General features: G+C 42.4%; 1 protein-coding gene across 1 annotated transcript in view; it reads left to right on the top strand.

Moving 5' to 3' along the window:
• Positions 1-12,347, top strand: part of LOC146075358 (tetraspanin-15-like) — a 160,140-nt gene that overhangs the window by 76,906 nt on the left and 70,887 nt on the right. Inside the window, exon 3 of the mRNA XM_083184512.1 lies at positions 6,190-6,264. Coding sequence (XP_083040638.1) covers positions 6,190-6,264 — 75 coding nt within the window. The remainder of the gene's footprint in view (positions 1-6,189; positions 6,265-12,347) is intronic.

Genomic DNA, 12,347 nt, shown 5'->3' with positions numbered 1-12,347 from the left:
TCAACCCGAAGCGTGGCGAGCGCAGCGAGCCCGCGAGGGGCGGCGGTGCGCGTCCTCCGACCTTTTCATTCCCCTACTATCCACTAGGGCGTGGAGTGAGAATAGAATAGTGTGGCGAGCGCAGCGAGCCCCGCGAGGGGACGCGTATAACTTCACAGGTATACGCGTCCCCTCGCGGGGCTCGCTGCGCTCGCCACGCTTCGGGCTCGGTGGCTCGCTGCGCTCGCCACACTATTCTATTCTCACTCCACGCCCTAGTGGATAGTAGGGGAATGAAAAGGTCGGAGGACGCGCACCGCCGCCCCTCGCGGGCTCGCTGCGCTCGCCACGCTTCGGGTTGACGTCTATCGTGGGGTCATGGCGGGCACATAAAAAATGTGAAATGGGTCATATTGGCCCATTTCACCTTTTTTATCATTTTTCCCTATGTGAGATGGACTTAATCAAGTCCATCTCATCTTGTGCCATTATAATGGCACAAGACCGACGCGATCCTCCCGATTTCAATGTTAAAAGATTTTTTAACATTGAAGTCTATGGAAAAATCGGGTCAATCGGTCGGTCGCATCGCGGCCGATTTTAATTGGTCGCGACCGACCGATTGACCCGATTTCTGTCATTCAAAGGGAAAAAATTGTAAAAAATCGGCCACATCGTGAGGATCGTGTCCCTTAATTAAGAGCCACGATCACTCACGATTGTGGCCGTTCTAGGAAACAAGTACCATATAATCTTTTACACAGCATTTTTTATTTGAATTTATATAACAAATTTGAGCGACGCTGGCAATTTTTAGCTGATATTTTGCACACCACTCACACAGATGTTAGCACTCAAAGGGTTAAGAAATAACTACTATAAAGATATATGTAAAACAAAGGAAATGTGATCTTTATTTCTTTAGTTGCTAGAGGTATTTATGATAAAGCAATTTAAACAATATTTTGTTCTGTTGCAGATGAGATGATTCAAACAGCAACATTGCATATCTGAAAGAATGATGTTGCTGTTTAAATCACTTTATCATAAATAACTTAGGGAATTTTTCAGCGCATGCATGCGATTTACTGAGAATACTGTATGAAGAGCAGAAATTTCAAGGATATTATTCTGATTTGTACAACTTGCAATATTTTCATTTCAAAGGAGATAATACGTTCTGCAAATACAGTATTTATTACAGGCTCCCTAATTACCTATTCATTGTCTACAAATGTTATTGGCTATAACTGTGTTTGTAATAAGAAACGTAGAAAGCCAATCGAGAGTTTGAATCAAGAAAAACTGAACCAATAATGGCAATCCAGTTGATACTCTTTCTTTGACAATTTTAGATAATGTAATGTTATATTTGTTTGTTCTTACGTTGCGGAAACATTTTAATTAAACTATAAATAAAAGTTATGTCATAATATGAATTATTTCAGAGGGGTATGCAAATCGGTTTGATGCTGCGTCTTCAATCTCAGTGAATCGGAAAAGATGTGAAAATGCCACAAGAGCAGTCTTTTGTACAAAGACGCCCACTGAAGGCTTCTCTGATCCTTTGCTTGAGTTTATTTTTAAACTTTATTTTTTTAATTTTTTTTAAAAATTGACAAATTACATAATTAGGTGGGGGTTACCCTGCTGGGTTCGATTCCCACCATGGCCCTAACTGTGTGGAGTTTGTATATTCTCCCCGTACTTGCGTGGGTGTCCTCCAGGTACTCCGGTTTCCTCTCACAATCCAAAAATATACTCCACTGGGGCAGGGATTGAATGTTCAATTATTCTCTGTAAAGCGCTGCAGAATATGTGTGCGCTATATAAGAAACTGTTAATTAATTAATAAATAAAAAGCAGGGTGCTTTTCTACACAGGGAGTGCTCACACATCACTAGCCACACAGCCTAACTATGAAGCCATGAGCAGGCCAGTCATGTTTGTGGTTGCAGCTGCTGCCTGTGATGTCAACCATCTGCCCCCCAAGCTTCCCCCCCCCCCACACACACACACACAAAACGTGTTGTCCAGACTGCCTGTGTTGTCCAGTGTGCTCCCATGAAACAACTGGTTCACACCCCCCGTCACTTCGGCCCCGCCCCTAAACAACAATGAAACCGTAATCGCAGTATCCTCTGTGCATGCAGTCTCCTCTGAGCAGAAGTAGTAGAGGGGCTGATGATCACACTGTAACCATACAAGGGAGGTGTAGGCCATATAATCTTTATGTTCTTATCAGACTGGTACACTACTGTGAGGCTAGGAGAGAGTAGAGCCAAAAGCAAGTTAGCCATGATTACTCACACATTGCGTGCGTGGAGCTAAAGATGTTTGCCTATATGCAGAGCTGTATACAGCTTTTTGAGTAGCCTGACGATATCCGTAGGCTTGATCTGATACCCATCATCCTCACTGTATATGGGTGTCATCTGTTCCTTTACATGTGCAGTGCTAACATGCAGGATAAGCTCCGCAAATGGGCATACATTAATCTTGGCATCAAGACCAGTGTCTGTTTCTCTTTCATCTTGATGTATTTAGTCTATACTGAAGTTCTGTTGTAAAATGAGTGGGAGTGATGGCGCATTTCTGCCCCAGACTCTCTGACATTCACAAAGAATAGAATCCAGACAGAGTATATTTTGTGCATTAACAATATGTTTTTTCTTTTTGCTGCTAGTCCTGGTATAAATGCCAGAAAGTCACTGATCTCGGTCACACTCCTGGTGATTCTTAGAAGCAGAATACATCTCAATGTTCTGCTTTGTACAAGAAGGGAATGTAATCCCTGCACGGATCCTGTGTGTTTAATATCCAAATTACAGGAGCTTGTTACCTTCATATGGCATCTTTCAAATACATTTATAATATTAATGTGGTCATACCCTGGTTAGAAAAATACTAATTTATCCCTGATATACAGATGGGTGTGGGACAAAAGGTAGACATCAAAAAGGTCGACAACCATTTAGGTCGACACCATTAGGTCGACGTCTATTTAGGTCGACATGCATTAAGGTCGACATCCAAAAAGGTTGACATATAAAAAGATCGACATGTAAAAAGGGCTACACAACAATTAGGTCGACATGGTGTTTTTCAAATTCTTTTGTTCCACATGTCAACACAGTCGACATGGACACTAAAACATAGCACGTTAAAGCAACCTGACTTGTGGGAGAAAAAAATAGTGTGCACTCGCTATGCTCGGCACACATTTTGTGCGTCCAAACATTTTTATCCTTTTAAAGAGGCCTTTAGGAGTGTGTGCAGGGCCATGAGATGTCATGCGGTAGTTTTGGATGGCCATGATATCTTTAAGGTGCCCCTTGGAACCAGCTGCCTTTTGAAAAATCTGCCTTCTATATCACTTGCCCACAATCTGAGTCTATATAACTGTATATTCATTGCATTGTCTAATCATTTACAACATGCTTAATGAATCTTAATGAGAAGCTTAATAATAGATATCAATGATTATTTACTCGTATACTCCGCATTTATAGGAAAAGGGAACCTATGTAATAACCTCAGCTAGTAGGGTAAACCTTAGCTGTTGTTGTTGTTTGCTTGTTAATACAGTAGTTCTACAATTCTAGTTATCCCAGCAATTCTTTTTGACTTTCCTTAGTTTGAACAATTCCTTAGTTACTGTAAAACATCTCTAATAAAACTCCCTTTTGGTTCCTAATGTACTCTGCCTATGTTTGTAGTGAACAGATGCAGGGTTCTGACAAATGCATTATATTCCCAAATTTGGAACAGAAGATTCAGCCTTAAGCTCTCATCTCACCTAGAGAAACATACTTCCCCCAGGCTGTGCAGCCACCACATTTGGGCTGGCCAAAAATTATAACGGGATAAACAGCCTGTAACTTTATGGTCTATCAGCTCTCCTTGTGTTCTTTCTAAGACCTGCATCCAATCTCTTTAATTCAGGTTTGATAGTTGGGCTGTTCATATCTGCAGACTTGCCACCAAATCCAACAGGTGTCATTGCCTGTAGAGGTTTGTCATGCTTATCTTCTTATTTATACTGAGAAAAAATCATGGCTCCCACCAGGGGCGGATTTAGGGATGGCGGCGCCCCTAGACACAACAATAACGCCACCCCCACCCCCTGTCTATTATTTTTATTGTTTACTTATAAGCCCTCATTTGATAATAGCCAATATAATGGATTTATTAAAAAAAGCCACTAACTATGACATGTTCTTTTATTATGAATACATATTTACTAAGTAGGACAGTTTCCAGGGGCAGTATCTGCATGTCCTATCCATTTACACTCTATTTAAGATGGAATATAGTACAGTACAGTGGATATTTTGCAGTTATTGATACATTTTGGGCTGAGAGTACTATCACAGGCATCCAAGTGCCGCCCCCAAACATGTGCCGCCCCTAGGCACGTGCCTCACGTGCCTAATGGGAAATTCGGCTCTGGCTCCCACAGGATAACCCATCAAGGAAACTAGTATATTATATGTAAAATGTTTTAGTCAGGTTGGGTTCTGGATGCCATTATGAATTCTAGCATTAAACCTTTGTATAATTTAAAGCATGCATACACAGTATGTTTGAAACTAAAAAATGTGTAAGAAATACTCATTCTCTAGTACATCAATCATAACAACAAAGAGTTAAAGGAACCTGTTATCTGTGGAAAACATTTCAGTCTCATTCAGGTCTAATGACCTAATTCATCATCACTGCAGCGGGGACAGGAGAAGCGAGCGTTCCATTTCCTGTCATTTTGTAGAAGCGCAGAGGTTAATACCAATATTGGAACACGGCGTTAGTGACGATAAATTGTGAGTCGCGGGGGATTTGTTCAGAAAGATGTTTTCTCTCTTATGTGATCAGTTAATATCCAGCAACATGAACAGCCAGTGACAAAGTGACAAGTTGGGACATCTCCTGCTTTCTTACAGGATGCATTGTTGATTGCATTTTAATTGTGACGCATGACATTTTAATATGCTGGAGACTTGTACTCCATTCATTGAAATGGCATAGATAAAATGAGGGGCACAGGTCACTGGCAAGACAATGAATCAAATATTAAAAGGAGATTACACTGTACCAGTTCACTTAGCAAAGTGTAATGGAAAATGCGGGGACTGTAATTTGTTTCCATGTGTAACATATACTGTGTATATGTATGTATGTTTATACATACAAATAATACAAAACTAAATATTTGCAAATCAGACAGGTTGGTAACATAAATAAAAAGGACCACTTTATGAACATGTAGGACTAAAGATTCTAATGCTGGGTACACACCAGAAGAATTCGGGCTCAATTCCCCCAATTTTGACGCGTATAACAACCGATTTGTAGGTAAAGAGCAGAATCATCTTTATATGTCTAGTCCTTGAGTCTCCGAAACACTGCCAGCTGCTGGCAGAGAGTGATACTACATCTCTTTCTCACACATGCACAAACACAGAAGGTAGCAGACTAGCTTTAGAAGCTTTCACTTCAAGCAGGCTCACTCGTCATCTATATATACATCTAGTGTCCGTGAGTCTCCAAAACACTGCCATCTGCTGGAGGGAGTAAACATACATCTCTTTTTAACACATGTGCAAACACAGAATGAAGCTTTCGAAGCTTTTGCTTCAAGCGGGGTTACTAGTTGTACATGTTTTCAATGCGATTCTGATCCGATGCGCATCCCCGCTGGTCATTTGGTGGCTTTGGAGATTTTACCTGCTGCACTAATAATTCGTCATCTACATTGTATTGGGTATTGATCATGTGCAGATCATGTACTCCACTCCAATCGTGCGACCATCATACGATTTCAGAAAATCATTTCACAATCGTCGCACGATCATGGTCGTTCTGGTGTGTACCCTACATAAGAAACTTTACCCCTAGAGCAAGTGTGACTCCCTTTAAACATGAATGTTTCCCAAATTCTAGACACTAATTTTATACACTTGTCTGCATCACATCTATACAACTACAAAATGACACGCTTATTTATTTATGGACTTTCATGAGTTAAGCCTTAATTCATGGAGGCATATTTCCTGCACAGTATCCTTGACCAAACCACAATGACTTCTGGAAGGGAAGTCCACAACCTCAGTATAGATTGAAGATATTCTTTGCACTGAATGTTTTTCCCAAAAAATTTACAGTATGATACCCTAATCTCTGAAACTAACCCATGCTTTTTATTTTCCTCAGTTCTTCTGGGTGCTGCTTATTATCTTCATTATTGAACTCTTACTGGTTGTGATTGAGCTAGTGTGTGAAACTCAGGTAAGTTCTTTGGTCCCGAAAGCATGAGTGTATATGTTGCCTACGGATAGATAAATTGCATCTGGGGTTTGCTTTTAAAAAGGTTAACTACAGCAAATAAATAATTTCAACCCACACAGCATGATAAATATGTATATTATATGTGATCAAAAGTCTAAAAAGAGTATTTTGACCCCCTGCCATCTCCATTAGGTGGTGGAGATCAGTGGCAACTAGAAAATTTGTGCCGCCACCACCCCCCCTTGCCAAAATAATTTCTGCCTCCTCCCCCATACATTTATTATAATTTTTTTTATCTAAATGCTCGTTGCCAGGGGTTTCATGCTCCTTTCCAGGGTTTCTTCTTCTTTGCCAGTGTTTTTTTGCCTGTTACTAGTGGTTTACATGCTCAATGGCAGGGGGTTACATGCTCATTACCAGGGACAATACGTATATACAGTTGTGCTCATAAGTTTACATACCCTAGCAGAATTTGTGATTTTCTGCCTATATGACATGATTGATAACTCACAAATTTTTCTTACACTCATGGTTAGTGGTTGGGTGAAGCCGTTTATTGTCAAACAACTGTGTTGACTCTTTTTAAATCATAATGGCAAAATAAACTACCCAAATGACAGCTGTCCATTCCTCTTGGCAAAAAGCCTCCAGTTCCTGTAAATTCTTGGGCTGTCTTGCATGAACTGCACGTATGAGATCTCCCCAGAGTGGCTCAATGATATTGAGGTCAGAAGACTGAGATGGCCACTCCAGAACCTTCACTTTATTCTGCTGTAGCCAATGAAAGGTCGACTTGTTATTTGTGGCTTTTTCTTTGCATCCCGAACAATTTTCCTGACAGTTGTGGCTGAAATTTTTGTTGGTCTCCCTGAACGTGATTTGGTTTCCACAGAATTCCTAATTTTCCACTTCTTAATTAGAGTTTGAACACTGCTGATTGACATTCTCAATTGCTTGGATATCTTTTTATATCCCTTTCCTATTTTATACAGTTCAATTACCTTTTCCCACAGATCCTTTGACAATTCTTTTGCTTTCCTTATGACTCAGAATCCAGACACGTCAGTGCAAAACTGGATGAAAGATGCAAGGGTCTTTCAGGAGAAACTCACTGACCTTTTATACATGATTACAAGCAACCAGATCACAGGTGAGGATGGTTACCTTTAGTAGCCATTCAAACCTGTTTGTGTCAACTTGTGTGCATGTTATCAGGGTCATTTGGGTAGTTTCTGTTGTCATTATGATTTAAAAAAGAGTAAACACAGTTGTTTGACAATAAATGGCTTCACCCAACCACTAACCATGAGTGAAAGAAATGTTTGTGCGTTATCATTCATATTCTCTGACAAATGACCAGAAAATCACAAATTCTGCTTGGATATGTAAACTTATGAGCACAACTGTATATATATTTCAGGAGTAAGATAGGTCAATCTGTATTCCTATCTGGAAACTCTAACTTCCGGGTAGCGATAAACACTACCTAGTAGGACCTCTAGCATCTATTCATCTGTCCAGTAGGACCTCTTGCATCTGTCTCCTCCAAGGTTGTGGCCGTTTTTGGAGGGACATTTTCAGCATATTCTACACAGATGGCCAGACCCATTGGAATCTGCAGAGACCATTTGCCCCCACAGCACTGGCTCCCCCAAGCTCCCGCTATTGTAATGCCATTGGTGGGGATAGTGAATTGACTAAAAATAAGTTGACAGTCAATAGGATGACTCCATATGGTTTACATGCAGTAGGTTGATAGTAGGGATGCCAATCCCGGGATCGGCGGGATCCCGGGATCGGGATCGGCGGGATCCCGGGATTTTGGGTATTTTTGACTGTGATTTCAATCCCAGGATTGGAGCCTCCAATTTCCGGGATTTTGGGATTGAAATGCGCATGCGCATTTCATCCCTTACTGCCATCAGTACTAAGCACAAGCAGCGCTCGGCTCACACGCTGCCCAGCTCGCACAGTGCTGCCTGAAAAAATAGTTCTCCATGTCTGCTGGACCCCCAGCAGCTGCTCTCTGTCACCAGACCCCCTCCCTCAGTGCCCAGAGGGATCCCGATGCTGGCTCGCACACAGCAGGGTCCCGTCTCCCACTCATGTATAGGCGGCAGCAGCACAGCGATGTGCTGGGGAATCACTCGCTGCTGTCAGTGTCTCTGCTGAAGCTACTGGGCACAGGATCATTCAGCTCAAACAAGGGAGGTGAACGGTCACCGCGGGCCACGGACGTGGCTCCTGAAGTGGAGTAATGGAGCAGGTACGTTTGAAAGTGCCCTCTTCTCCCTGCACATCGCCTGTTTGTTTTAAACCGTCCAATACTTTTAAACGGCCCCAGGTGTGCTGGGCTATCTACCGATCCCTGTAAACTATGTCTGCCCTCTCCCCATCCAGAGGCCAATCCCAGGAATGACGTTTTTTCAATCCCGGGATTGAAAAAATGGCTCGGGATTGGCCACCCTAGTTTATAGGGTCAATAGGCCAATATGAAAAAGTTAGACCCCCACACTATTACTGTGGTTTAAAGATTTTCAGAATTTGGATTAAAAAACAAAACTGTATTACAAACATAATAGGTAATTTATGACAGAATTGATTTATGACAATTGATATGCTTCTGTACATACATTTGCCAATGTCTTCAGATGTTACCTAGAAAACTGTAAGCCTGTTACTTAGGCGAGGCTTTTGCAGGGCCCTAGTACTATGAAAAGGTAGAAAATTATAAGATCGAGACCAAAACAAAATAACACCACTATTTAACCACTTGAAGGGATGTATTTTCTTAACCACTTGAAGGGATGTATTTTCTCTATGTTTCTGTCAGACTTTTTCAGATGATACGGTTACCTCCCGCACGCCAAAAACATACTCCGAAATTAAACACCTTCTAATAACAGATTACTCTAATGTATCTTAGTTGCCATGTGAAAGGGAACATAAATTGTAAGTTGCATTGTAGCAGGATTAATGTGAATGCCAGAAGTATTCTCTGTAAAGTCCTGCATAGTACGTGTGAACTATATAAATAACTGTAATAATTAATAATCACCATATTGTTTTTATTACTTTCTATTTCCACGCATTAATAAAGATAACACTTGCACTTTATATATGCCTAGCCTAAGTAAGCTGAACATAAACTTTTGCAAACATAATGAAATTAGCAAAATGGTTCTAATTGTCTATTACAATTTTGGTCACACTCTTTGAAAGAAACTCAGCGGTGGTCCATGTAGACGGCAGTCCTTATTGAGCAGCCCACCCAAATTATGATACCTTTTTACACATATTGCAGGACCTTGGACAGCACTCTCAGTAATATACTGCTGAATGCTGTGCACTATGCAATGCGGTAACAGTAACAATTTTCCCTTATACCTGTTCCCGGCGGGAAAGGGTTACCAGTGTGGATGTTTAGCAGTTGGAGTTACAGGTGTGCTATTTTCCAAAAAGACTAGAGGGCGAATTGCTCTGTTTGTGAGTCATCAATCTGCCTTTCTTGGCATCGTTTGTCTCATACACAGCATGCCCTGCTCTGGGAGATTCTCACGCTCTTGGTTAAATAGATATGATTTCACACTGCATCTCTTAGTATCATTGTATGAAAGGACTCGGTGGCACACATGCGTCAGAGGCATTTATCTGCTAATGGAAGAGAAATGCTAGAGGTTAGAGAAATTGTTGCATTTAAGAGGTTAGATGGGTGATGGTGGTGGTGGTGGATGTGAAGGACAGGCAGAAGCTACTGTATGAGTCAATTTAAAATGAGCTAAAATGAACTATTAAGACCTATTAACATTTAAATGTTTTAGTTGCTGCCTATCACTGCAAATCCTTGCAAAACTACAACCCAAGGCAGCAGGCTATGGGGGGCTGCCCAGCATGGGGTAAAGCCGCCCAGCGATGTGCCTGCAAAATTTTGTGGGCACACCGCTGCTGTGCGAGTGCTTCGCTATACAGTGAAGCCTTTGCACATTACTGGCAGCCCACTAGCTGCAAAGCCAGGCACAGGCCAGCCATGTTTTGGGTCGCAGCAGGTACATGTGATGTCATGCAGCTGCCAGAGTGGTCCAAACATGTCTGCATTGTCCGGACCAATCCCACAAAACGCTTGGTTCCGCCATACAACTGATTGGTCACCACCTCATCGTATCGCAGCTGCCTACTCAATTTATTATTTAAAGGTTTAAAGAACAAAAACTATGCATAAGTATTCAACCTCGGCAGACTACTTGCTAAAATGACTTTTTGCTACAATAACAGCCCTGTTTGTCGGGGGTAAGTTTCTGCCAGGTTTTCTCACTATTTGGTATGGGCAGATTTAGACATCATGGGGCCATACGTAGTAATAGTACTGAAATAGTTTTTTTACTCACAGTCTGGATTCCAACAGTCATTTCTCCGACATCGGAATAACAGAATAGGCACCTATTCTATTATCCCTCTATGGTAGTTATGGACCCCAACTAGGGAAAATAACCTGTGTAAGTCGGGATTCTGACTGTCGGACTACTGACTACTGTCAGAATTCCAAGGTCGGAGAAACGGTCATCGGAATCCCGAATGTTGGTCACTCATCCCGCACCCCATAGAAACCATACATTGTGGCTTCAGTCGCACAAAACTGACAATCTCAATTTTAGGGCGACTATTCCACGCCAAGCTTCTTTTACACTTAAAATGTGGCTTTCACTATGACTACAGATTCAAAATTTAAAGAAAAAGACGGTACCCTACTGTACATCTTTCAGAGCGACTCAGTTGCGCTGTGTGTCTCACACAGTGTGGTATATTGAGGCTAGGGGTATGAAGAAACTTCTGTATTTATGAATTAATTCTGGCCTTACAATATACAGAACTTCTGTTTCTGCCTGTGTAAGGGCGGAGTTAAGTATCCCTTAAATGTAAAGATATAGAGCAGGAAATATCTACTGCTTTTGGCCGCTAACCCTAACGAACCAGCCCCATATGCAGTAATAAGAATTTTTCTTTTACGGGGTTGTCCTCGGGTTTTCATAAATATGCCGCTATGTCTGACACTACTCCTGACACCATCCAGTTTTTTGAGTAAAGGGGGAGGGGGGGGGGGGGGGGCTGCACATCCTAATTTGACATATAAAAAATGCTACCATGCTGGGCCTTGTAGTGTCCTGCAGACAAAAGTAATATGCACATACTACGCCTGCTCCTGTGTCTCCTAGTATTGGTCCCACTGCATCTAGCCACACTGTGGAGCTACAGGTCTCAGCAGGACATGTTGGCATACGTGGTCCACAAGTGCTGCTGGGCAATAAGTGGTAAATGTACCAAGCTGCTGCTTCTCTCTTTTGTGTGGGGATTTGAAATGGCTATGCGGTTCCAAGCAAAACATGGCTGCTTTAAATAGTATTTCTCTCTTATACAGTAGTTGATACATGATGATAAGTGCTACAGAGTTTATAAAGGATCTTATTCTAATCCGTTCGCCCATGGGACCGATGTTGTGCGTATGCGCAGATGCATTTCTGCACATGTACATACGCTGGGTGCTTGCGGCCACGGCGAACAGACTGTTCGGGCGCACGCACCCAAGACTGCATGCAGGGGCAGCAGCGGATAGTCACACCCATGGGAATGCTGAGTGTTTCATGGGCGTTCCCATGGTAAGCAGCCTGTGACGTGCCGGGGACAGGCAGCTGAAATCACTGGATGTCAGCTGCCCACGAAGTTCATGTCGAGTGTGCACGCATGTCTAAGCGACCTGAGAGTCACTTTAGATTTGGTGCACTCGTCACATCATTCGATGGTCGGCGACCATCGAATGATGTGGGGGTTTCCACATAGCCGCATTCGATGTTTATGTTAAACATCCGTTCACAGGCCGTGTGAACGAACTTGCATGCGAGGGGGGCAGGCAGACCGGCATTCGGCGGGCAGCATCTGGGGGTCTCACAAGGCTGCAAATTCACAGCCTTGCGAGTCAACCACAATGAGGGCCAATGGGTCAGTAGGATTATAAAAGGATGGGGGGGGGGGGGCGTGGACATTTTGATATGGGGCCCTCTTCGATCTAGCTGCACCCCTCATGCTGAAAC

Source organism: Crinia signifera, chromosome 4 (genome assembly GCF_055691185.1).
Source record: "Crinia signifera chromosome 4, ASM5569118v1, whole genome shotgun sequence".
NCBI classification, from domain to species: Eukaryota; Metazoa; Chordata; class Amphibia; order Anura; family Myobatrachidae; genus Crinia; species Crinia signifera.
This window is presented reverse-complemented; position numbering and strand designations above follow the sequence as displayed.